The sequence below is a fragment of the Oenanthe melanoleuca genome, chromosome 5 (assembly GCF_029582105.1).
Source record: "Oenanthe melanoleuca isolate GR-GAL-2019-014 chromosome 5, OMel1.0, whole genome shotgun sequence".
Lineage (NCBI taxonomy): Eukaryota > Metazoa > Chordata > Aves > Passeriformes > Muscicapidae > Oenanthe > Oenanthe melanoleuca.
Genome location: NC_079339.1, coordinates 15,274,621 through 15,301,851, shown reverse-complemented (window position 1 = coordinate 15,301,851; position 27,231 = coordinate 15,274,621). Strand labels below are relative to the sequence as shown.

The following is a 27,231-nucleotide window of genomic DNA, read 5'->3' as shown; positions in this document are numbered from 1 at the left end:
GACTTAAGGCAGCTCATGACATTGAACAAGGGAAAACTGTCTGTCTTCCTGGATGGCTAGAGCTCAAGTTGATATAAATTGAGTTGAACTTTGCTTGTCCCTTCTCATATTTTAAATGTATTTAAGGTCTCAGCTCAGTTTATAACCTAATGGGAACCTGTCCTGGTTTATGGAAAGACTCCCACTGGGAGTATGTAAGAAACACTGCATGGAGGAATGAAATCTACCCACATTTTAGTGCTGCTTTTGATGATAACAGCTGCCTGTGCATGAGACTGTATTAATCTGGGGAGTAAGTACTTCCAGCATGTCTCATGCACTGTTTTTTTAAATGTTCCTGGTCATATCACTGGACATATTTTATGAACTTTTATCAGTTCTCCTACCTGTGACATTCACTAAATGAGCATTGTTATCTCTCAGTAAGTGGTTTATTGTTCCTTTGATCATTCCACACATTGTTTCAAGCCACAAAAAAGACATGCTAATGTTCAAAAATCATAGTTAAATATAGAAAAAACTCAGCAGCTCAGGGCTGAAGGCTGCACAGTACTGATAGCTACCTATGATGTGTCAAGTTCCTGCAGCTGACACTGGGGTCAGGGAAAAACCCATAGGTCTGTCTGTAAGTCAAAATACATCCTAAAATAGTCAGAAAACATTACATCTACCTTTAGCTCTTAATATATTTCCTATCTGTTGCTAAGTACAGCACATATGCTGGCTTGGCTGTGTTCCCTTGTCTGCTGAATGATTCTTTTTTGGGAATGCTCTAGCTTCTCAAAAAATTACCTAAATTGTCTGACTGACACAATGAAGCAGGACAAAACTTTTTATTTATTAAATATGAGCACACCTCTGCAGACATTGCCTTATGTAACTCTCTGTGTTCATGCTTTTCTTTTTGGAGGGTGGTGTAGCAGGGACATCCTGAGCCTGGTTACAGCTGGGGATGTAGGTGAGCTGAAAGTGTGACTAAGTTGGAAAGCCAGCCAGAGAAACTGGCTTGGAGTAAAACAGTGCTGTCTGAGAGGACACAGGTCTCCTTGTACTGCTCTACCAAAAACTGAGTCTGTGAAAGAAAGCATCTGCTGCTTTTGTAATGTCTGTGCTGCTTTAGCAGGGTGGTGTGGCTTCACATGAAGAAGTGCAAAGATAATCAGCCACTTGCAAAATTCTTAGTTAAAAAAACCCCAAAACATAGTACTGTTAGATATGACTTTTCCCACAAAGTGTTTTTTGAATGCATCTGCTGATGTGACTTATCTACATGCAAGCAGATGCTTCTTTGTACCCTGGGAGAGAAAACACTGAAGAACTTCACAGGCTATCTCCTCATCTCTAGAGCTTGCTTGGCCCCACAATCAGAGTGAGGTCAGAGCTGATGAGAGCCTGAACTCATCACTCTGCTTCCTTTCTTGAAGATGGTCACATTTGTGCACAGAGGGTAACAAGCAGTGGGTTTCAGGAGATAAAAGACTTGTGATTTGCAAGAGATGAAGCTCTGTCTGACTGCTGGAGTTTAGGAAGTTTCAGTGTTTGCTATCTCTCCTCTGGAGGAAAAATGTATATTTAAAAAAAACTATACCAGAGAGGAGTCAGTTGCTCGTTAGTTTGTCTGATGTTTGCTGGTTGATTGAACAGTTTACATGTTTAGTGTCTGTATCAAGTTGTTTTGTTTTTTTCAAATCTCATAATAGCAATCACAGTGAAGTGATAGTAAGTGTGATAAGGTTATAATTGTAATGTTTGCTGTTCTGAGGCTGGCCAGCTAAATTGCCCCAGGATGATTTTTGCATAAGCAAATTCAAGTTAGAGGCAGAGTCTGTCCCCTGCACCTGGGAATTATGTGCTGCCCAGGCAGTAACTGAGGATCTGTGTTCCACTTCTGGCTAAAGAAAGAGGAGATAGCTGTCAAAAAAGAGAAAGGAAAGAAAAAAAAAACCGTGCCAAACTTCCTGTTTTCTATTTTACTAGTGTCTCACTCCCTTCTTATACTTCAGAGGTGGAGAAGGGAGCCACTAATACCAAAACAAAAAGCTGAATTTTGGAAGGCAATGAACAGTAGACTCATGCCAGAGGAAGAGGATACCATGTGTATTTATTTAATGTCTTAGTTTAGCACCTTCTTTTCTTTATGTGCAATTGATCTGAGCAAAAGAGCAGTGCCAGTGTAGCAGGGTGAGTGGCTCAGCTGTGGTGCTGCACTGGCACCTTGTGGGTGTCACCTCTCTCCTGCCAAACAAACAGACATGAAGCAGCAGTGCCTGACCAAACATCATTGTTTAGCATGGCATGATGTGTGTTTGTGGTTGAGAAGGTGTCTCATGCATCAGCCTGGAAAGAGCACGGCAGTGACTTGTAAGAGTGAATTTTAAGAGCATTTCTGGGGGTGAAAAAAAAAACTAGTAATGGGTTTATGTGAAGGAAAACTATAAAAGTAGATAGGTAGTGGGGTGACTGGCACTTGAAGCAATTCTTACCTCAGCTATCAATTTCTCTAATAGGAAAAAGCAAAGAGATTTGGCAAACGATCGACCCTAAGTTTATCTTTTTGTTACTTCAGCACACACATTTCACCTTTAATGCTTATTGGGGTTTTGTGTTCGTTTAGAAGGACAGAAACGGGATAGTCTTGGCTTTGTTGCCCCCTTGTGGCTTCATGTGTTGGCTGAGTTAAACATTCCAACGTTGTTACTGCTGGCATTAAGGGATTTAGTGGATGGGAATTGGGGCTGCCCATCCCTTGCAGCTCACTGTTTGCTTTGAACTATAATTCTGTGTATGTTGAACTTCAGAGAGCCTCAGCTGTCTCTGTGCAGCTGACCCCATTTATGTTCACTTTGTCATGTGGGTTTTTCTTATCTATTGTGAGAATATTGCAGACAGAAGGGCTGGACACTTATGGATCATTTATGCAATATTTCAAATGACTGACCCACATTTGTGCTCTCCTGCCTTGTCTGCACAACTTACTTGTGCTTAGGAATGCCCAAAGGTAGAGATACAGGGTAAAATGAGAAGACTTTAGAGATGAGTCAAACACCCACCTATTTATATATTGCTTAGGTAAAGTATATTTTTATATGGGTACTTGTATTGATACATGATAATATCTATCCTATTACTTTCATTATCTGTTTGATTTTTATCTACAAACTTTTTCTCCTCTGTTTGGTAGCACAATCTCACAGGCTTGACTGGATAATCTCAAAGGTCAGACTTGGTCTGAGAGATCTTTTCCAACTATAATGATTCTGTGATTGTGGCATCATTTTTCTGTGTGTGCTTTGGACTTGCATACACTTGAAGAAATCATTGAGGAGTGCAGCTTATGTCAACCTCAACACAGTTTTGTTTTCTTGAGTGCTTGGTCTTTCAAAAGATTCACCCAAAGAATGCTCACTTCTGTGAATAAATGTGGAGGCTCTGGATGACTTCAGCTGAGCTGTGCCAATCTGATGTCCTGGTTTAATACTTCTCTTGAGTTCAGTTTTATTCATTATGTCTACTCTTTTTTGTTGTGATTTTTTTTTGAGCTAAAAAATGGTTAGCTGTTCTAGAGATGTCTCACAGGATGGGTGATTTTTTTACTGGATTTTGCAGCAGATTTCAATTGAGTGCAAAGGATTGATGTTGCTTATCTCAACAGAATTGTGAGAAATAGCCCTAACAACTAACTTGATGTTTAACAAGTGGATGTTTTCAGTCTTGCTGATTGTGTTTTTAAAAGAAACATGCAGTTCTTTGGGAACTGGAAGCTGCCTGTGGCTGGTGTGCAGTGGGTAGCATCCAGTTTGTGTGTTAAATGGATTTTTTCCCAAATGTGTTACATTTCTTTAGGGAATAAGCTGTCCTGTGGGGTGGTGGGCACTGGTGAAGCTGCTCAGGGAAGGGGGTTGAAGGCAGAGGCTGCAGGGCTGAGCAGCCTTGCTCCCCAGATGGGGGGAAAGAGGATTCCTGGGAGGTTTCAGACAGCTGGGCTGTTTCCCAAATCTTGTGTTGGAAACCTTCCCTAAGGACAAATGTGTCAGCCCCAGCCCTGGAAGTGTTCAGGGCCAGGCTGGGTGGGACTCCCACCCAGGTTTAGGGATAGGTGATTCTGCCCATGGCAGGGGTTTGGAATTAGAATTGGGTGGAATCAGACCTAGGTTGTGCTTCAAATGCCAGATGTCAGACTTCATTTATTTAGGGATCAATTATAAAACACAATACAGCAAACTTTGGCTTAGCTGTGATTTTTTTTTTTTTTCTCCAGTTTATTGGGGTTTGGATCAGCAAAAAGGCAAATATTTGAAACATGTTAGGGGGTTGTGTGATGATTCAGCCAAAGTAGTCCATAAGATGGGAAAGGAATGCTCATGTGGGCTGAGGAAACAGCAAATCTTAGAGGTAGACTAAAGCTAGTGTTACCATATGGTTTCATTTGATAATGTCCATCATGCAGTGTCTGAAGAGAAATAAACTATCCAACAGGAAATAGGATTATGCAAAGTTTACCAGCTGTGTTTTGGGATGATCCAATACCAATGACATTTCAGTGTAAACAGATGATTTCTGATAGCATAATTATCTATTCTGCCTATACTATTTTAATTTTTAATTTCTTTTTATTTGCAGCTTCCTTATTGTGCTGATATGCCTTATCTTCAGCGTGCTTTCTACAATTGAGCAGTATGCAGCTCTTGCTACAGGGACATTATTTTGGATGGTATGTATGTGGACATTTAATGTGACTGTGCAAATTCTGATCTCGTGAGCTGACACCTTATCAAACAAAATGTTCCTTGTGGTTTAATGGACAAGAGACTTTTCTGCATTTCCCTAATGAGTATGTAAAGCTACAGAAATTCCAGAAGTCATGGCAACCCAGAAATGAAGTGGTGCCCTCTGTGGCCTATTCTGAGGACAACACACACAGTTACACTAATTAAGCTGAATCCCTCCTATTGCTTGGCTTAATACTTTTTTTTCAGCCTTACTGAAGACCAAACACCTGGCCATAGCAGGGGAAAAAAGTAAGTGGAAAAAACTTTCATTTAGTTGATGTCCTATCCAGCTTTGTTTCAAAAGTGGGAAACTCATGTCCATTGACTTTAAGACAACTTGCTGTGCTGCAGCATAGATGTGTCAACAAATGCTTCAGGAGCATTTGTGTCCTGCCACCTTAGATTTCATTGAAGAGCCTTAGTTTTGAAGTTGAAGAGGCATGATTTTAAATATCCAAAGTTTTATAAATTTCTTGGGCCTCATTAGTGGGATACCCCCTGCTAAATCACTGATTTCTTTGTATTTGTAAATAAATGACCATTATTTAACTTGTGGAAACACTGTCTCTATATGGAGAAAATGCTAACTAGCAATTTAAATATTTGTTCAAAACAGATATTGTAGTGATGTTCCAGTAGTATCATTAGGTGTATTACCACTATTCACATGAAAAAAATTCACTTATGATACCCATCAATTCTAATAGTTTTTGTCTCCTTATCTATTAAATATGCTGAGGGTCTATTCCTAATATGACTGCTTTAAGAATATAGCATATTAACTTCAGTCTCAATCACACTAATTCTGTATGAAGTGCCTTCATTCCTGTATATTATTTTTAACTAATTAGTAAGATGTTTGAACTCCTAGGTGTAACATAATTAGTGTCAGCTAAGAGCATCCATAAATTTACTTCTGCATTCAGTACTTTTTTTTGTTTTTGTGATCTGTAATTTTCTTTTTTGTACAGATTTAATTTGTTTTGGACTTTTTTACTCACTAACTAGTTTTTTAGTTTTTTTTGCCCATAATTTCTGCCAATGCCTGTGATGAATTTAACTCCTGGTAATGCCTCACTCATCTTTGCAATATATCATAATATTTTACATGTGTGTTGTGTCAGAGAAAGGACTTCTAGTGACAACATAACTAGTGAGGTTTCATTCCCTGTCCCCACCCTGTGAAATCAAGGAGCTTGCTTTGGTTTGTTCATTCTGTGTGCAGTGTGTGTTGTCTGCATCTGGGCAATCCAGGCAGGGTAAGGTGCATGCAGAGCACCCAGGGTTACACACAGTGTGTGGAGTATCCAGTATGGATTGTGTGTTGCTACTATTCTGTATTTTCCTAGTGAGAGAATGGGTGAGTGATGTATCAGTAACAGGAATGATTCCTGTTCTACATAGTGAGAAAAACTGTGGTTAATTTCTAAAATTTAAATCCCACTGTCACGGGTTTGATGGGAAATAAGCAGCTGTCTGTTGGTTCAATATTGGCACAGTCTGATATTGTTTTCTTAAAGGATTAACTGTTGTAACTTTGATGGAACCTGTGGGGATTATGGGGAGCCATCCATCCAAAGCAGTGGAGGGGTCACTGTGCTCTCTGCTCTATCCAGTTTTGGTGGGACTTTCTAAGGAGTTGTGGCATCTTGAAACACAAATATAAATGTCAGAATCTCACTCATGTTGGCATTTGCCCAGTGAAATTTCCTATCCTCTTATTTCTTAAGAGAGATTTTTTTCTTTAAGGCAGCATTACAAGTTGTCAAATATAGATGCAACTGAATTCTTAGGGGGAGATTTAATCACAAAGGGCTGGTTGAAGAGAGACTGCAAAATGGAAAGAAGGAAGTAAAATAAAGTGTAACAGCATGTAAGGATTAAGACCCAAAACAGGAAAAGACAGAGTGCAAACTTCCAAACCAAATGGTGCTGAAGGAGAAAGGAAAGCTTAGGGAGAGCACTCTTTCCACTGCTCTGCAGTAGGAGTTAATTTCCTTTTTGTGTCTATGGAAGGATTTGATTAATATTTGACAGTAATGATTTTTATTTGGAACCAGACAGTTCAAGAAGGTAACATTGCCATTGTAGGTGAGCAAAGGAGGGCAGGCAATTTGATTGACAAAATAATATTAAATCAGAGAGAGCTCAAAGGAGCAGCAGTATACCAGGAGTATGGGAATCCTGAAGATGGCTTTTCCTTGGGCTTTACTGGCAGTGAGAGTGGAGGAACTGTGTCCACATAGAGTTTGTGGTGTGAGACCTCAAGTAATCCCATGAAACTGGAGTTGCATGGCACTGAAGATATGCTTTGGGAAAAGAATAGACTTTGTTCCTCCTGACTGGAAAACTAATTTAACAAGACCATTAAAAGCACTCACAATTAATGGCTATACTGTTTTATTTCCTCCAAATAGCCAAAGTATTTGACCCTGGTCTGAGCATTGCATAGTTTCAGCAGGTAGTCTTTTTGAAAGCAGGGAGCCTGGTCACATTGAAGTTACAGATAGAAGCTGAATGTGCCCTTTTCATGAAAAATGATTTCATGCTTTACTAATATAGCCATACAAGATATTATAATAACATGAAATTAAAAGCCAAAAAAGTAGTTGATATTATGTGCATATATTGTTTTGATTTTATTCTGGAGCTGCTTGTCTTAAAATACCACCTCCCACTAGCACAGCATGGAACAGAAGATGTCATGCTATCAATAATTTTAAAGCAATAAAAACCACTTCTATTTCTCATAAAAGCAAGAAAAATGCAGGCTTAGCACTGGAAAAATAAACAGGGGCAAGTTTATATGTGTTCCAAGTGGTGTTCCAGATTTAGACAAAAAGCTCACAATTAGCTGCTGAATCTTTCTCTACTTGTCACCACACTTCAGGAGGCAAAGAGCCTTGATGAAAGCTATACCTAAACGCAGTTGTAATGGGAGATTAGGAGAGAATTGGCCTTTTGTTCTTTTCCAGAATGCAGTGAAAACTGTTTAAATTTGCATGTGTTTATTTTCTCTCCTTTTTTTTTTTTTATTCACTAGATGGTGCTGTCGACTGGGTTTGACTCCAGTTTCTCCTTGGCACTTGCCCAGCGTGAGCTGGAGCCTGAGCCAAGGCTGTGAAAGCATCATCATTTAGGAGAGTCCTGTGTGCCCTTGGCCCGTGTGAAATAGTGGAGCAGGAGAGCTTTTGCCATGACTCATAAAGAGAATGTGGTCTATCAGTGTAAAAATTGATTTTTGAGACTGCAGTGTCTAAACTGTGGAAAAAAGCAGAGCAGAGATGTATGTTCCCAGTGAGGCCGTATTTTTCTTTTATTTTCATAAGCAAGGGTTTTATGGTGCCAGAACACAGCAGAATGCTGTTATCTCAGCATGATCTAAGAAAATCCAAGTGCCTGATCCAAGGGGATTAAATATTCTGCTGAACCAAGGGATATTTGGTGTGCCTGAAAAAGCTATTTTCTGGTAGGAATCTCTTTTCAATATTGATTCCCGCCAAACAACAAAAAAAAAAAAAAAAAAGAAGAAAGAGGCTACATTTTTATGATGAAAATAAAAACTCTTTCCAGCTTTCTGTTTTAAGTTCCTTTTCTACTTTTGCATATGTTTTACTGAGGAGTTTAAACAATATTTAAACTTCAAAAATACAAATTAAGATAAAAAGGCAAGTTTTGGTTTATTAACATTTACTTTATTGGCACTGAAATTATTCATACAATTATGAGAAACTGGCACAGAGTCTAGACCCATAGGAAATCAAGTTTATATTGCTTTTTTTTAATATAATGCTTTGTTTTGGGTATAAACTTTGGCTTTTGTTTGCTGGAGTGTTTTGTGGGTCTTTTGAGAAAGAAAGAGGAAAACATCTACAGCTTCTGCTTTTGCTTCTGAAGGTGGTCTTCATAGAGAATACACAGCTCATTCAAAGGGGTTCCAGCAGTTTTTTTTTTCCTGATAATATTCCTTGCTTAAGAAGATCAAAATGCAGACTCACCATCTGCATTGGAGCATTTTCATCCTTTTGAAAAATTAAATTAATATCTGTAAAAGGTGCTTGGTCACAGCTCTACAGATTAATCTAGTCTACAGACTCTGAAGAACAAGTGTAGCTGAGAAAGTGAAAAATTTATCTTTGCAGCCTGAGCCCTGTCCCCTGGTCTGACCCAGAGTGAGGTCAGCTGGTGTAGAAAATGTATCTAGTGGATTTATGGTCTTTAATCTTTTTCCTTTGTTGGCCCTGCAGAAAGACCTGTCCAGGGAGTCACACCTTTCCTTTCTGTCACAGCTGAAGTGGAGAATCCCAGCTTTCAGTCAAAGCTGGCTTCTTTACATTTCAGTCTGTAGGAGCAATGCCAGCTGTGAGTGATCCCAAGGCTCAGAAAACACCATTAGGAATTGAAATTTCCCTCCCCCTTTTAATGAGGTAGCAGCACAAGGAGTAGCTGGAGCAGGGATCTTCCCCTGAATCTGCACCCAGGTGTTTCTGGCTGCATTTCAGCCCCTGACTGTGATGTTTATGGCTGAGCTGAGCTGGCAGATAACCTGAGTGCTTCTAATCTGCCTCACTGCAAAATCAGCTGTGCTGGTTTGAAATGTTGCTGGTAGTGAGATCTTAACTTGTTCCAGCTGTTCTCAAAGCAATCCCCTGTCAACTCCCCTGGCCTGAGGAAGAGAGTTATGCCTTTAATGTAGGTGTGATGCTAAAAGGATTTAATTCATTTGGTTCAGAAGGTTGGGTGAACATGCTTAAATTCTGCTTTGTGTCCATTCAGAGCAGGTCAAAGGGAACCAAATCAGATACTTCTAAAGTGGAAATAAGGATGTCTGTTAGGGACAGCTGAACCAATTTCATTAAATGGGTCCTTTCTTATTACCAAAAAAAAAAAAATTAAGGACAAGCCTCTTGCTCTTGTTTTGCCATAGATGAAATCTGAGTTAGGAGGAATAAAGAGGTGATATGGAATGAAAGCGTGCTAAGACCAGTAAGGGAGAGATGAGCTGGTTTTGTTTTGACATGTGCTAAAAATCAAATTTGTAGAAGGGCACTGAGTTTCCCTTTAAAATCTGCAGAGGGCAGCATTGAACCGTGCTGTGTTCTCCTGGGGTGGCTCCTTCTGACCTTGGATGTTCCTGAACTAGATAAAAATATATTTTGGAAGAAGTGAACTCTTAATAAAGAAGTGTTTTTCCAAATGGGCTTGGGGAATTTTATATGAGTAATTAGCAATCATAATTTGTGGGGAGAGAGATGGGAGAAAAGGGCTGTGTAAACATTGGTGCCAGAGAAAACTCTGGCAACTTTGTGGTGGAGCCACAGAATTCATGCTGTTTGGTCTGCTTTATTGCTCATCATGTGGATGGCTTTTAGAAAAAAAAAAAAAAAAAAAAAAAAAAGAGAACAATTAATGCTTTCAGTGAAATGAATTGGGCAAGTGTTTGCATGGAGGAGAAAGAAAAAGTTCTTAAACTTGTTAAAACACAGAAAGACTTCCGATATGTTGTGTCCTGCCAGGTACACTCTTGGTATTATTAGATGCTTCCTATTCAGTTGGGATAAAAGAAAAAAGTTTATTTTTCTAAATTTCTCTTAATTGCCATCAAGAATAGCTTTGACATGTATATGATGAGAATAAGCAGCAGTTTTTATAGAAGAAAACCACACCTCTTTTTACATGTTTACATACATTTAATGTAGAAGGTCCAAATATTTTGGGTTTGAATTCTTATTTTAGTCTGCTACAATGGAGTGGCTTGGATGTAAAAAATTGATTACTTTTGTTTCTGCCTTTTCTACGAACTTTGAAAAGAAAAATCCCTTCTCTGAGATTTTTGTACCTGCAGTTGTGTGGTGGCATAACTGAGCACTGTCATGTAAAATAGTCTGCTCATCTCTGTGCATGAAGGAATAGGAATTTAGCATTTATCCCAGCTGGGATGGGGTGGCTGTGAAGTGCCAGGCATTTTTTGGGACTCAGACGACAAAGATGGGCTCTGGAGCTGGGGGTGGGGCTGGTGACAGACTGTGGCCAGCACAAGCCGTGGTGATGGATTGGGGCTGGCTGCTGGCTGCTTGGTGGCCCACATGGTGTGACATGGTGATCTCCCCCCTGGCAGTCTTTGCCAGAGACCAAAATGAGCAGAGTGCCACCGTGTCCTTTGAGCAGAGCTCACATGTGAGCTGCAGTAACACCCAAGTTTTCAGGAAATGCTGCTTTTACATTGTATGCAGGGTTTAGTTTTTCACCTGTTCTCAAGAGCTCATATTTGCCTTAATAAGTCACACAGTAGACCAATGGTTTTTTTCTTTACTTTTAAGAATAAGTGCATTCCAATAAATTGTGTTCAAAGGTGCAGCTAAGAAAATGCCATCACTGAAAATGGCATCTTTCATTCTCAAGTTACATTTATTATTCACTTTTGTCAAGCTTCCTACTTAAGGGCTGAAATTGGACTAAACTTTTCTGGGGTGTAAATCCTTGTCAAACTCAGAACATTTGCTTGGTAAACTCCAAAAGAAACATAATAAACATATTTTCTTTGAAATTATACATATTTCTCACTATTTATTATTTTAGTAAAGAAGCAGAGTAATACAAATTCCATCTTGGAAAAAAAAAAATAAAATTGAAACTGTGGAATACTGGTGCATGCTATAGCCAAGCAGTGAAAAGAAAGATTTTTAAATTTCGGGTTTATCTGGATTAGCGTGTAATGTTTGCAGTGACAGGTGTTTCCTTTATGCTTTGCCCAAATGTCTGGAAAGTAGTTTGTCATTAAGTGCTACATTCAGTGTGTATCTCAATTTCAGTGTAACTGGAGGGTCTCTGGCTTTGTTAGGTCCTTGTTTTCACATCTGACCTCAGCCAGCTGGAGTCTATTGTTTTAAGCGTAATGTAACAGCTGACAAAACATAACGGATATCAAGCTGAAAAACTGACACAGGGCACTGAGCTGAGGCAGGGGAGGGGAAAGGGAGAAGCTGGGAGGAGACACAGGGGCAAAACTAGCTTCATGATTCAAAGTGGAAGCTTGCTCTGGCTTGTTTTCCCAGGGGGAATTAGCTGGGAAATAATGGGATGAGTCTGTTGAAGTTCTATTTGCAATTGATTGCATATGATAGACTACTGAGACAGGTTTGAATTTGCCAGCTGTCACTTGCTGGTGGCCCTTGAATGGCTTTAAGTGGCCCTTGGTAGGCAAAACTGGAATAAACTCTGCAGGTGTGGTGTAAGTGTAGCACAGAAGAGCAGTGAGAGCAGAAGAAAGGAGGTTTGAGGAGATAGCAGAGAGAAAATAACTTAGATTGAATGTATCAAGAACTTTATTTTGCAATGTTGGGTTAAGTGGATTCAGTTAAATGGCTAAAAACCCAAAATCAACTGGACTTCTTGGTGGCTTTCTTTTTCTTGGCAGTTTCTAAAGTAAACTTCTATGAGTTTGTTTTCCAAAATAGCTTTGTTATTTTGATTCTTGACTTCTGTGTTTGACAGGAGCAGAGCACATCTCAGTGCTGAGAGCTAACCCCTCTTGGAAGGGCCATGACTAAAATGCACATCCTGTTAGAAATTTGCCAGGCCATGAAAAAAGTGACAAACATCTGACTTTGTGCACATATAGAGGAAAACAACATGGGAGAATAGTCTTATTTTATACATAATTATTTTATTTATACATAAATACATATGTATTTATGTATATGCTTCTTTACATATGTATCTATATATAGAAGGTTTCTTTTTTCATCAAGAATTTGAAGAAAAAAAATACTTCTAGCTGGATTTCATTTGTATTGAGTAGAGCCTCTGGCAATTCTGCCCTATTGAGAGTTTATTCCATGGCTTTAGACAAGAGGGGGGGAAAGGCAAGACTGTATGCTGGTTGTTTTTCTCTTAAAAGTACATGTGCAGAGGCAACTAAATTACATTCTGTGTTTATGAGTGAAGTTTTTATGGCATGAGACTTGCAATTGTGCAGTGTGTTTAACTTTGTGTGTGTGTGAGTCGTCATCATGACTTCAGTGGAGCTTCCTGTGTGCATAAATATTAACAGGAGCAGGATGTAATAGGTAAGATTTCTTCAACAGAGTCTGCTTGTACTTAGGGGGAATGTAGGAAGCATGAGTTTGATTTATGTAACTGCAAACTGTGTTTATCTCGCATTTAATGTTTTAAGTGTATTTTTATCTAATTTAATTTTATTTTGGTAGTATAAAAAATGTCATCGTGGCTGAAGCATGAGTTGTGTTAAACTTGTCTTGCACAAAGAGTTTCTGGGGTTGCTCCTGTTGTACTGTGAGGCCCAATTCTGCCTTATCTCAGCAATCAGAAAGGCCTTGTGAAAGTTTATTGGAGCTGTTGATTCAGTGGCCAGTTGAATTTAGCACGGGCATTTACACTTTATCTCAGCTTATAAAAGAAATTAATTTAATTGTGGAGCTCTGGACATGGTGTTTGGACTGAGCTGCTGGAGAACTCTTGATAGCCCAGAGAGCTGCCACGTACTATGTTTTTTTTCCCCAAGTTCATGGCACATCCTGTGCCTTGGGAGCAAACAAGGATGGGTGCCCATGTGCCCTGATGGCCACAGCAGTCAGGCTCTGCAGCAAAGTGAGTTTTGTAGGATTCTGAGTTCCCTCTAGGGACCAAGCATTGGGTTAAATGTCCTAAAACCTCTGCACTGATCCCTGATCTCAGGGACCTGTACCTTGGTTTGTTGCTTGCACTAGGTATTTCCAGCTAACCCATGGACCAGGAGCACATTTTTAAGATGATGGGGAACCAGGAGCTGTTATTGGCACTCAGAAACAGCCAGACTTTGAAGTGCTAACAAAATAACCAAAATGCCTGCTTTGCACCCAGCCTGTGAAAGCAAGCTGTGTGCTGCCTCACTTTGATGGTTTCCCTTATGCTAATGACACTGGGGCTGGCCTCTGTTTCCCTTGTTAACATCCTTATTGAGGTACCTTGCAAAAACTCTCCTTTTCCTTCTTGTTCCTGTCAGTTTGACAGGATGTGTTTACACGTGGAATGGACTTGGTTTGCTTGTCCTTTATCCCTCTGCAGCTGCTCCCCAGGCCAAGGTGAGGAGGGGTGTGTGCTGCAGAGGTGGTTTGTCTATTCCACGGGTGGGTACAACGCATTTAGATTGGCTGCAGCATCACAGACCAGTTTTAAATCGGATTTTGTGCATATGATGACTGACCTCCATCTGGCCCACAGCTACCTTCTAGGAGCTGCTCCAAGTCATTGATTTAGTGTATGGAGCTCAGAATGAGTTCTACTTAGTGGGAAAGGCTGGGGGAAAGGGAGGAGAGAAAATTAAATATTTACTAATCTTACTTCTGCAGTGCCTTACGAACACGAGTGTGCTTAACATCCCAGCATTCTTGGGAGGTGAATATTAGCAGTTTTATGTGTAAAATTGGGTGATCCATAGCTTTTCCACTCTAAGTTGGCTTTGTGAGATAAATCCTTCAGAGAACCCAGGCTTGCACTTTCATGAGAGGGTTTCAGCCTACATAAACTGGCACTGCCACCTGAAGAAATGATCCTGCTGCTCCATTCCTGCTGCCAACACAAGCATTTATGCAGCTCTGTTGTCAATTGCCTTGGAGAACCCAGATGGGTTCAAATTAACCTTTTTTTTGGCCAGATGAGATTGCTTCTCTTGGCAACAGTTCTGGCTTAAACTGTTTGTGGAACTGTAGAGTAAGATTTGTTAGCTTTTGATAGTTAAAAGTGTGATGGAAACTTTATCTGCAACACAATTTACAAGCAGACTCGTGTGTTATTCTTATGAGAAAGGACATTATTGCTGTTTCCATTACAGCCCTGCCTCTAAGACTGAGTACAACACCTAGTGGAGTGTGGAGCCACATGCTCTAAAAGATAGCTCCTACCCTCACTGATAGACTTGCAGCTTAAACAAAGTGCTTGGAAAGGTAAGGGGAAGGAAGTTTGAATGGACTCTTGCACAGCCAGGCACTGAGGCAGAGAAAACACAACTTCCACAAGTCCCAGCTTTGGCCAGCTCCAAGTATTCTGGTTCAGTCATGGGCTTCAGCAGTCACAACACTGAAAAGGAAAATATATTTAACTTAGAGCTGTGAAGGTTTTGGTTTTGATTTTTGTTTGGGTTTTTTTTTTGCCCCACAAAAGCTGAGATTTTGGCCCTTATTTTACACACCGAATCTTGTGCGTCTCATGTGTTGATTTGACTGAATAATGAATTGAGTAGCATTTTATGTTTACTTCTCACCTGTTTTGCTGCAGAACAGCCTGACAGCTTGGCTAGATCCATCCTGCAGGTCTAGGCCTGCCTGCCATAGCCCAGAGTGGTTGCTGAGCCTGAACTGGCAGCCAGGCCATCTCTACAAACAAAAGCTGGTTTGTTCAAGCCCAGCTAGAACAGGCAGGGTGTAGGTAGGTCTGCAGAAGCTTGTCCCTCTGGAAATCTTAATCTGCTGGCTCTTTGCTGCAGCCCCCCATGGGATTTAGCACTGCCAGAACTGGGCTGTCTGCTGCACTGCCCTGCTGCCCCAAAAAGCCTTTCTGGATTCTGCCCCCAAAGGTGGCTGAACCTACTGTGGTGTAACAAAGGGGGCAAAGAGCACTTCCACAGTGGGTTAGCCTTGTTCAGCTTTGTGGGTGGCAATCTCCAAGATGAGCAGTGCAGGGTGGGGCAGTATCTTCCATCTCTTTCTGTCTTTGAAGTGATGGTGGGCACGTGGTTGCACACGTCAGTGCAGCCTGGTCCCACAGGGCATGATTGTACCGTGATGTCATAGTCATTATTAATGCAATAACAGGCACAACTGGGGTTGAATTACTGCAATTGTTTTGATAAAAAGGAGAAAAAAACCCAACCCACGCAACCAAGCCCCAACTCCCACATATCTCTACACAGAATACTAAATGTGTGTGTAGAATAGTCTTGAAACAGCAGCTTACCTCATGGATTCCTAACATGTGTATTTCTATATGTATTTATATATATATATATAAATTTTAAAAAGCTCCTTGGATGTGAGTAGGATTTTTCAGATGCAATGACACGTGTTTTCATACTCACATGTTAGGATTCAGCTCATTAGTGAAACAGTTAAATATTTAACCACCATGAGTCATGCACCTTTTTAGAGCAAACAGAGTTGAAAAGGATGTAAAGAAATAATTCTTCCCTTACTCCTAATTCTGAACTGGCTTAGGGAGTTGCTATCTCATCCACAAGGAAAAAAAAAAAAAAAAAAGAAAATTAGAAGCAGTGTTCTTGACTATACAAGTCACCTTTACAATGGTGTGTGCTTACAGATATGCTTGTGATACAGTGGGTAAGGTGGAGGGAGTAGATCTGGGATCTTGCAGACCTTTTAAGCAGCAGAAACAGAAATTAATAGATTTGTAAACAGAGACATATATTTGTATTTTGGCAACAGGACTAGGAAACTCCATGCTACAATGTAGAAAAAATGCTTGCAAGTAGTATGGCAATAATGTGAAATTTCCTTTCCTCTTCTTAATTGATTATGTCAGGTTAATGGCCGAAGAGAGTCAGAGGTGAGAAGCTCAGCCATGCATCAAGTCACACAAAAATGCACACTGTGTCCATTCTGTTGAACAATTCCCAAAACAAACAGGCAGTCTGTCAATCTTTACTTTGTCAAGGTCACCAAACCACGGTACTGAAATGCTAGTGAAGACACTGAGAAATTCTGATGAAGAGAATCTCCTATTTCATGAGTTGAATTGACTTTTGGAAAGCAGCTGAACTCTGGTTTCTAAGTGCTCAGACACAAGGGACTGTCAGCTTTCAAGTCCCAGGCAGCTTCATTTATTTTGTAGCTCGTGTTCAGGGGTGTTTCTGCCTTTAACACCAAGTCATATCTTCGCAGATATTTATGTAATGAGCACTGGCAGCCCAGAAAGGCAGGGGTTGTGCCCCTCTGCTCTGCTCTGCTCTGAGAGCTCACCTGCAGAGCTGCTCCCAGCACAGCAACGACATGGACCTGCTGCGATGAGTCCAGGAAGATGATCAGAGGGATGGAGCACCTTCCCTATGAGCAAAAGCTGAGAATTAGCTTTTTTCAGCCTGGGGTCACCTAATTGTGGCCTTCAGTAGCTAAAGGGAGCCTGCAGGAAAGATGGAGAGGGACTTTCCACCAGAAAATGTAGTGACAGGACAAGGGGGAATGGTCTCAAACTGAAAGAGAATAGGTTTAGATTGGGTATTAGGAAGGAATTCTTTACTGTGAGTGTAATGAGGCACTGGAACAGGTTGCCCAGAGTTGTGGATGTCCCATCCCTGGGAGTGTTCAAGGCCAGGTTGGATGGGGCTCCGAGCAGCCTGGTCTAATGAAAGGTGTTCCTTTTTAATGTAACAACCCTCAGCTCTGTAGTTCCTGTAGATTTCCCACAAATGTGTGGATTATTGCTACTTACATCTGGTAGGGTGAACATCTGGAAAATAGCAAGTGAGAAGTGGGATATTCTGCTGCCATGCCTCTTGGAATATAGAATCCAATAAAAGTGCAGGAGGCATCACAAATAGCCTTGGTGTTAGGTGATTTTTCATTATGGAGAAAGCAAGGAGGCAAGTAGGATAAACATCTTTCTGATGATGGATTTACCTGAGAAAAGAGAGAGATTTACCTGAGGAAGCTGAGTTGTCTGTCCCTTGAAACAGCTGTTTCTCCTTGTTCCCTAATTTGGTGAGGCATTGACAAAGTTGCTAACAGGTATTTAATTCTTCTGCTGTTTAAGGGAGATGTTGAGTTGGAGCTTTTTCACTTAGCAAAACCATTTGTTTCAATGAGCTGGCAGAAGTGGTGGATGCTGTCAGTGCAACCTTTCATGTGAAGGTGTAAGAAGTGGAGGAAGAAATGTCAGGTGGCTTGGATGAGGGATGAAGTGTCACTTCTGTTTTTCTGTTATCTCTTGGAATAGAGACTTCTTGAGTATTGTTATTTCTTAGTAAATTGCAAATTTTGTCATGGAACTGTATTTTCTGTCATTCTTTCACTATCTTGAACTTGAAAATCATTGCTGACTAAAGCAATCTGTGAGGCATGGAGAATTCAAATACACAGAAAGCCAATGTCAATTAAAATTTGGGGGAGCTTGTATTGCCTTCCTGAATGTACATCTGGGCTCTTATGCACAGTACAATTTTGCTTGCCTGTCAGATTTTAAACTTAAAATGTCTTTTAATCACTTCTGTATAAATATTAATCCCAACCCTTATCTTAAAAGGCTCCAGGGCCCAAGATATTATGAGCATTTTAAAACAAAAATGAAAATCGAACCACTACGGGAAATTCTTTAGAACTGCTACTGTTTTTCTTACTTATTATTAGTCCTAGATATAAGGCTGAAAACAATCAGTAAAAATCCTGGGAAATATTTTTGTTTTCTATTCTCTTCATTTGTTTTATTTCCTAGTAAGACACTTTTCACGTGCTGTGGGAGCAGGAGGAAAAACAATGGCCTCTGACTGACCAGCATAGCCAAAGTGATATACAGAACAAAGAAGGCTTCTTATTTGTAATCTTTTAGGATTTTATTCATCTCAATTCATAACAGAGGAAAATCAATAATTTTCAGTTTCTTTGGTAAAGCAGCATTAGGTCAAAATCAAGCAGCTCTTTTAACAAATGAGCTTTCTGTAATGTTCCTGGCTGTAAGGCTAAAGTTTCAAAGCAGTGTGCTTTTTGCTTTGATTTATTTATTGTCAGCAGCTTATCAGGCCTGTGTTTGAATTAGGAGCCATTGTGGGCAGCCAGGAATGGAACTTTATGTAATATAATCTATCTGTCACTTAGTGTCAGCTCCCTGGCAGTGATGCTAACACATTCAGACTCCAGCATCTGGACCTTGCACTCGAGTTTTCAGCCATGAGGTAGGGTCTGATGTTTCAGTGCTTCCATGTAGTCCCTTCCTGGCTGTTTCCCATCTGTGTGTGACTGTCCCACTTCCCTAGGGGTCAGCCATTGGTGCTGCCAATGTCACCAGACAAGCCTTTTCCCAAGAGAAATTTTGTTTAAACTGTATCACATGTTCAACTGTGCCAGACTACTGGATTCATTGTCTTCACCTCAAAAGTCAGGAAAATGATAATAAAGCAGAAAGCTGTGGGATTATGCTTGAGCATGTCTGTAAGATGAATATATAGCTTTTTATTTCGTGGGCCAATTCCAAAAAAAGCAGTTCTCCAGTCTCCTTTAATGATTTAAAGAAGAAAGGCCAAAGTATGGGAAGATAAGATGTGATTGCAGGAAAGACAAAGAACAAGCCTTAGAGTCTACAGCTGGGTTCTCACTCTCCCTGACAAAAGTTAATGTACTAAGTGTTATTAAAGTTTGCAGTCCTGTAGAGCCTTTATGGCTCTCAGTCTTTTCTGGGAATGTGTCTGTACTTATTTCATGCTTTCCTAGCTGGAGAACACATTGGAAGAAAGCAGGCAGGCCTGTCCTTGAGCAAGAGAAAAATTCACACATCTCCGCCCTGGGCTTCCTGTGAGCTTCCAAGAACATGTTTCTGTGATGGCTGCACCTATTTCATGTACTCTGGGTGCTGGCTGTGCCTTTGGCCCAAGCATAATATGGAGACTGAGTATTAATATATATAATATATATATGCTATAATATTAAGTCTAAATATTAAGATAAAAGCAGTAGGTGGCTGGACTGACTGAAGGACACTTCCCCAGGCCTGTGCTCATTTTGTACATTTTGGGCATCAATGAGGGAAGCCCACACCATCAGATAAACAGGGTATCTCTTCTCACACACCCTCCCTCTGTTTTCTTCTGTCAATTCTTATTTGAGGTATTAATCCAGAAGCTGGAGAGCTCAGCTAGAGCCAGTGAGCAGGAAGCTTAGCCCAGAGCAATAGCTGCTCTGTCTCTTGAGCAAGCAGCAGCCAGGGGATGAGGCTTCCCTCAGAACATCTGGCAGGGCTGGGCTGTGCCAGCACGCCCTTCCTCCCCTAGGGAGGATGACTGATCCTAGGTGGGGCCACATCAAAAAGGAGGTGCAAGGAAAGGAAACAGGGCTGGGAAGGGATGCCAGAATGTTTAAACCATTGCTGCTGCATCTGTCTAGTGGTCTAGCTCCTGTTTGTGGAATAAATGTCATGAAAGATGCACTTGTTTGTGTCAGCCTGTGATATGGAGGTCTAGACCAACTGGCATGTTTTAAGAGTTTGGGAAAGAAAAGGAGACCAAGGTGTTTTGCTTGCACTTTTTGCTTTAAGGTAATTCAGTCTAAAAATCTTTGAAGTAAAATAAACATTGTATTTTAAGTAGCCAAAGGCATTTACTGGTTTTTGCCTTTGCTCTTTGCAGTCTGGTTTGAGGAGATTTGTTTTGGTCTAGGAGAAACAAAAATATTTGTGAGCTTGCTTTAGACTCCTGGACTGCCACTTCTGTGTGTGAGGAGGAATTGTATAAAACTTAATTTTTATATTACTCCAAAGGTGAGATACACTGCTAGTGGAGGGAAAAACTACATGAAATTCTTTCTTTCAGGATTTGCCTTGAGGAATGGTGGGTTGTATTTGTGATTAACTCTGCTGGCAGGGACACATTTATTATTAGCAATGGAAACCCTGTGAAACATGGCAAACCTTGGAGTCAGATGACAAGTAGCATTTTTAGCTGATTTTCTTATAATCCTCCCTGCCTGCTGCACCATGAGTATATGTGGACAGATCAATCCTGAAATGCATTTGTAAGCCCTAAATGTCAATATCTTCTGCACTATTGTTTAGTTTAGTAAATAGAAAGGTTTCACTCCTAATGTAAATGCTGAGCTGCAGATGCTTATTCCCTTCTCATGTGGGAAGGGTTTTTAAATCCAGGTTTGGTACCTACTGGTTCTATTTTTCAGTACAATCAAAATAAAGTTGTGGCCTTTTGTGGAGCTTTGTAATTCACAGAACTATTGATCTTGCCTGATTCACTGCAGCATTACTGCTAATTCAGAGGGAAGAAACTCTGTTTTCACCTTTCTGCACAATAAATGTGTAAAAGGAACAGAAACAATGTGTGAGAAACTGGCCACAAGCCCCATTCCTGGGGTCCCTCTGGCAAGGGACAAGGAAGAGAATTTGAGAGTGAAGTTCAGCCTTGGGAAAAGAGAAGGATGACTGCAAAGTGTTTCAAGATCTGGTTTTATTTCTCATTTTCTTGCTCTAATTTGATTGGCAATAAATTGAGCTGATTTCCCCCAGTGGAGTTTGTTTTGCCCAGAACAGTGACTGGTGATTGATCACTCCCTGTCCTTATCTTGACCCATGAGTGTTATATTTTCTCTCCCCTGACCAGCTGAGGAAGGGAGTGATGGAGTGGATTTGGTGGGCACCTGGTGTCCAGCCAGGGTCAAACCACTCCTGTAGGTTAAGTAATAAAGTCAGAAAACACCCTGAAGTGGGAGAATGTGATTCTGGTAAACAGATAAACACATCAGATTAAAAACCAAGCCAACCCCTCTTAAAAGACTTGATCTCAAGAAAAGAAGCCACACAGAAGCCAGCAAAACCTACTCTGATGTGAAATGCTTGATTTTCTGGTAATAAAATACTAAAGTAAAAATTTTAAATGTATTCAAATGGCAAAAACCATACATGAGTTTTTCTACTGTCTTCTGAATTATTTATAAGGGAAAATACTTAAATCCTGGCTTTGCCAATAAATCTTTTAAAAAAGAAAAAAAAATCACACAGGGAAGGTTTGTGTACATGAGAGAATTTTGCTTGCTTATGTTGTTAGAGCTTGATTTTGCTCTTTGAATGTAAGGTTATGTTTAAAAGCTACATTCTTCTGGCATCTACTGAGGTTGTGTTCTTCAGAACTCTTTATATGGGCTAAAATAAGCAGTAGTAGTTAAACAAATATGGCACAGTCAAAGCAAATGCTTTGATCAAGTACTGTTGACAAATGTACTGTTATGGAGAGCTTTAAATAACATGTTTTATTTCTGTCTTGCTGTAGTGCATGGCATTAGATGAATCAAAGCAGGTGGATTTTAAAAGTTCCATGCACGTTTTAGAAAGTGGTGGTTAGTCAAGAATTATAGTAGTGCAATGTGTATGTCTTTTAGCAAGTGCATTTAAAAACACATTTGGTAATAAACACACCATTTAGGTACATAACCAAACAATTCAAGGAAAAGTTCAAGAGAAATGATGATGTTGCCTAACCTTTTGCATGTACATTGAACATATCTACTTATTCCTGTTTGGACAGAGATTCCAGCTTTGGGTAGTGTTTATAGTCTGGAACACTTGTACACTGCAGCCTTCTGCAGGGGAGTATTAAAGACTTCAGTACAGGAGCCTCAAAATGCAGGTTGTCCTGATATTTGTGAGATGCTGTCATGTTGCTTGTCACCTCTACCACAGTTGTAAGGTCTGCAGTGATTGTTATTCACAACAGGATGCCTGTTGGACAGAGATATAACTGTTGGTTTTAAACACAGAGAGACCTTTGCTGTCATATAAATACATGAAGGAGATTTCCTTTGCCAAAAACTTAGAGCTATGATCTGCTAGATACAAACTACCTGATGAATTGGCACAAAAAGTGACAAATTAGCAGTAGCAGTTTTTAAATGTGTGTTGCACCACAAAGCGTAATGCCTAAAAATGAAGAATCTCTCTGAATTTTTCGTGTGCTTGGGATCTGAGTTGTATGAATGTGAGGAGGGATTGTAAGGTGATGGTTTGCAATTTTATTTTTCTGAAAAGGAAACCACTGAACCAAAATCTGAGAGATGGTTTCTGTTGGGTATCAGTGGAGCCAGAAATTCACCTGCTCATCCCCTGGGTCTGATTTGTTCCCATGAGAGGTGGGAGACAGTCATCTGCAGAGGCTTCTGCAGCTGCTCACAGCCTGAACCATTGGCTTGAACATTTGCTGGTCTCAGGTTAACTTCATGCAACAGAATGAGAATTCTATGGCCTATGGAGTGTTGGCATACACTCTTTTCTTTTATCCCTGCTGTTGGACCTGGCAGAAAATCAGCATAGCTCTTTCTTGGTGTGACTTGTTGGGGTTTTTCTTGTGTTTGTACTTCATAGCTGTCAGGAACCTGAGTGCTGCTTTTGCTTGGAGCTCAGGTATGAGCACATATCATCTAACCTGAGGCTGAGGTGGCCAAGGCAGAGCCTCAGTGTGTTTGTGGCAGATGCCTCTCTCCTCCACAGATTTATGGATGCTAAGAGCAGAAAGTGAGGTGAAACAAGTGCAGTTCTGGTTGTGTATTTCTGAAATGAAACACAAGCTTCTAAAATATCTAAAAAACATGGGTGAATCTTTCTGATGTGTCAGTTGGCACATGTCTTGTCACCCTATCTCTCTGACAGTTTATGCTTAAAAGAATCCAGCTTTTTTTCTCAGGTGTGCAAATTTTGCTCATAGTGCTTATCAGTTTGGAAGGTGGGACAGGACTTCCTAAACCACTGGAATATTTCAAAGTGAAGACTTCTTCTCAGGGTGTCATGCTTATTTGTAGCTGTTGTGTAACTATGTCACTAAAATACTGCTAAAAAGTGTAGTGCCTTGTTATGCATCTCCTGATTTCAGGGTCCTAAATGTCTTAAGGAGAGCTGATGAACTTGCTTGTTTTTCTGATTTAAATGAGATATTGTTCTTTCAAAGCATGATGAAGCAAATGGAATTGATACCTCATTCTCCTTTGTTGGATGCAGATGGATTTTATTAAATATTGCACAGTTCTGTACTGCCAGTGCACAATGTCTGTGTTGTACCCTTTGAAAGAAGGATAGGCATGATTGTGATGTCTAAATATCATTTCATCATGTGATTTTTCCTAGCAAAATTGCTTTGGAATAGAAGAAAAAAATATCCCTTTACTTCTGTGGAATATACGTGCCACGATCATCTCTGGAAAGACCAGCCTTTGGGGTTTAAGTGAAAACCCCTCCTGAAGCCAGCCTCAAGGCTTAGGTGCAGCAGTGGTGTACTTGGGGGCTCACTGAAAGCCTTCTTTAGTGTCATGCAGCCTGACTGCTTTCTGTTCTTTATTGCTTTATGTTTTGTCAGAGCTCGAGTGATCTTTGGTCTCAAGCATCTGTAATCCTTTGCTATGGCAGGGCTGTGGGGGCAGCTACCTGGATGTAATGAACAAACTCACCATGAAGTGGAAATTGCTGTGTAGATAAGGCCTAGGGAAATTGGGTTTAGATGAAGAAAGCAATAAGATGTAATCTCCCAGGAGATCTGAAAGGAAATCTGATTGCACCAGCTGATTTAGGGAGGAAACACTGATTTTTGCTGATGTAGTTTTTCTGCTTTTACTTACCCTACGTGTCACTATACAGTCATTGTGCCTGTAACTGCAGCACTCAGGAAAAAAGATGTGTAAATGCTTTTTGTTGATAAAGCCCCACATATCAGTCCCTATGTGCTTACAAGTTCTTCATTACAGCCCTGTCCCTCAGCACAAGCCACAAGGGTGGCTGTTAAATTGATTGGTGGAACTCCTGAAATGTTCTTCTTAGAGTTCCCAGCGCTATAGACTGTCCACAGCAAAAAGGAGAGACATTTTCCTCATTTTTAATTGAAAATAGGAAATGTGCCCAGCCCTGTTCTTCAGTAGAGTGCAGAGGAAAATGTTGGCAGGGATCTTGTGGGCAAGCCTGAGATTATGGAGTTTTTTCCCCTCTCAGTTAATCTTGGAGGACCAGGAATGGCTGTCTTTTCATCTGTAATGTTTTTGTTACCCTAACTCTTCGCTTAACCCTTAAGGTAGGTTAATGCCTTTCAGCCTCACTCTTGTCTGATACCTGAGTTGGGGACACAAAAAGCCCTCTGCAGAATGCACCTGGTGCTGTCTGGTGGGGCTGCTGTGAGAGGAAGGCAGGGAGGAGACTGGCTGCTCTGTGTCCTGCTGTAGGCTGAGCCTGCCCTTATTGTTATTTCTGGATGTGCTGATTCAGCGTGGCAGCGGTGGGTAACATACACAGAATATGAGTGGCTACATATGTCAGATTAAAAAGTAAACAGGTCAGGGTGCGTCCCCTGATGTGAATTTATAGCAAACTGACACCAGCAGGAGTTATGGGCATCTGAAGGCAGATTCAGCCTGTGCAGTAAGTGGAGAAAGGCGTGCCAAAGCAGCAGAGGCTGCATATCGTGTGTTTCAGTGAATATCACTTCTAGCTGTCCTTATATACACCCTGCTTACATTGTATATCTAACCCCAGCGATTAGCCCCTGTTAGGTACAAATGTGGTGACAAGCTGTACCTTTCTGGAGTTGCTTAAGAGTTACAAATAGGCATGACTGAGTAGTTGAAGGACATTGAATTAAACATGCTTGAATTAATAGGGTAATGATTGGTGCTGCTCAGAGCTATAAAATAAACACTAGCTGGAGCTCTGTGCTATGTGGCAACCAGATCGAGCCACGGGGTTGCTGAAGTATTCTGAAATGACTCAACTTTGTTAAGTGAGAGAGATAATCCCAAGAAAGCTCTCTACGTAGGCTCCCCGTGCAGTTAACGTTTTAAACCCCCCTTTGGCATGTTGTTATGACTTCAAAGATACTCTAAAGCCTTTGTTAAATTGATCATTAACTCTGCCATGTTATAATTAGACATTTGAACTTGGCTGCATTCAAAAAGAAAACGCAAGAATGAAAATCCTGACCGGCGTTGTTTCTCTGCAGCTCATCAGCGTGGTCGGAGAAGGATTAAAGTTCCACAGGAGTTAAAAAGCAATGGGGATTGAAGGCATTAACCAGCCTTGCAGGATGGATAGGGAGCCATTAATCCACAAAGTTTTTCTTTGAAAGCACGGAGCGAGAATAATGTCAGGAGCCCGAAATGGGTTTCTGCTGGAGGTTTAAGTCTAAGCTCCTGAGCCGTTCTGATGGGAACGTCGGCTGGACGCGCGCGTTGGGAATCCTTAGGTTGGCAGCCCAGCCCTTGAGCACGGTGCATCCATCAGCTGTGGGTGCCACATCCCTGGGCTGCCAGAGAGCAGGGGAAGCCCTGGAGGCAGCTTCAGACAACACAGGAGCCCGAGGGAGGCTGGAGGCTGCAAAGTTTGTGAGCCTGGGAGAAGCTCAGCCCTACGTCTCCCAGTTTGCGTGCTCAGCCTCTGCTGATGGAGGGCAAGTCGAGACAGCAGCTGGTAGCCACCCTGAGCCCGGCTGCAGAGTGGATGGGAAAAGCCATCTCCATAGTAACAGAGCAGGCATTGCATGTGCTGCTCCTGCTGGAGCTGGGGAGGAGCTGCCCCAAGACATCTGGTCAGTGCGGCCAATTCTCTGGGGAAATTAGCTCGTTTCGTCTGATAGTAACCACAGAAACTTTTGACTTGGTTTAATAGCATGGTGCTGAGCATGAGGTACAACCAACTGGTTCAGCAGTTTTGAAAGTCAAGGATTATCTAGCTACTTTAAGATAAATATTTGGGTAAGGAAAGCTATTGCTTGTGCTCATTACCCACCTCCCTCTCTTCCCTGTGCTGATGTTTCTGTCTAATATGAGGTGATTCTTCAGTGTGGGGTGGGTTTTATGAATTCAAAGATAGTTTTGTCTTTCTAAATATTTATTTCTTCTTCTTACAAGAGCTCTTTTTATTATACAGTGAGCCCTCTAAGCCTTTCATCTTAGGGAATCTCTATATAGTGTGAGATAATGTCTGTGTTAACATACTGTGGCCTGTACTCTAAAAAAAGTTCACTCCCCACCCGCAAAATCTTGGGTCAATTAACTCTTACACATTTTCAAAAGAAATATTCTGAGCAGTTATGCAGCTAAAAATAAACTTCAGGATAGCTGTTGAATATGTGTCAAAGTCTTGAGCTGTTTAGCATCAATTAAACCAATTGCAGATCATAATCTTGCATACAATAAGGGAAAATTCTCAACTGATTTTTGTGCAACAAATTCTGCATCCAATAGGCAGAGACTATACTGAGGATATGGTGGTTGGGTATGCTGGCTGTTGTTGTTTTTCTGTTTACCATAAAATTTATCAGCTCTATCTGTGCAGCACTCAGAAATTTGGAGGAAATAGAAGAATGGAAACTTTTTTTTTTCCGTTTGCACATTAGAACATCATTGCATATTTTTCATATGTCAGTAAATTATTGTGATGGGTGATAGTTTTTCTGCATGCATTATTCTTCCAGAAAAGCTGTCTTTGAAGTGGGCCAAGAGGAACATCCTAAATGTGTGGGGCACAAAGAAATGCTTGATCTTCCACCACACCCACTACTGACACCAGCTTCTGGTTACAAATAATGGAGCTCAGTGGGTTGTTGTGACCATCATGATCTAGAAAATGAGAATGTGTGGACAGCCATGAGCCAGAACCGTGTGTCTTTGTTTATGGAAGGCCAGCAGAGCTTTTTAGAAAGTCTTTTAGAAGCCCTACCCTGAGCAGGTGGGGTTGAATGAGAGAAATGTGTTCTGGTCTGCTGGACAACAGC

General features: G+C 40.8%; 1 protein-coding gene across 2 annotated transcripts in view; it reads left to right on the top strand.

The window, feature by feature from the left end:
* The window catches only part of KCNQ1 (potassium voltage-gated channel subfamily Q member 1), a 320,348-nt gene that overhangs the window by 33,624 nt on the left and 259,493 nt on the right, over positions 1-27,231 (top strand). For both annotated transcript variants that reach the window (XM_056492757.1, XM_056492756.1), the window contains exon 2: positions 4,621-4,711. In XM_056492757.1, coding sequence (XP_056348732.1) covers positions 4,621-4,711 — 91 coding nt within the window. The remainder of the gene's footprint in view (positions 1-4,620; positions 4,712-27,231) is intronic.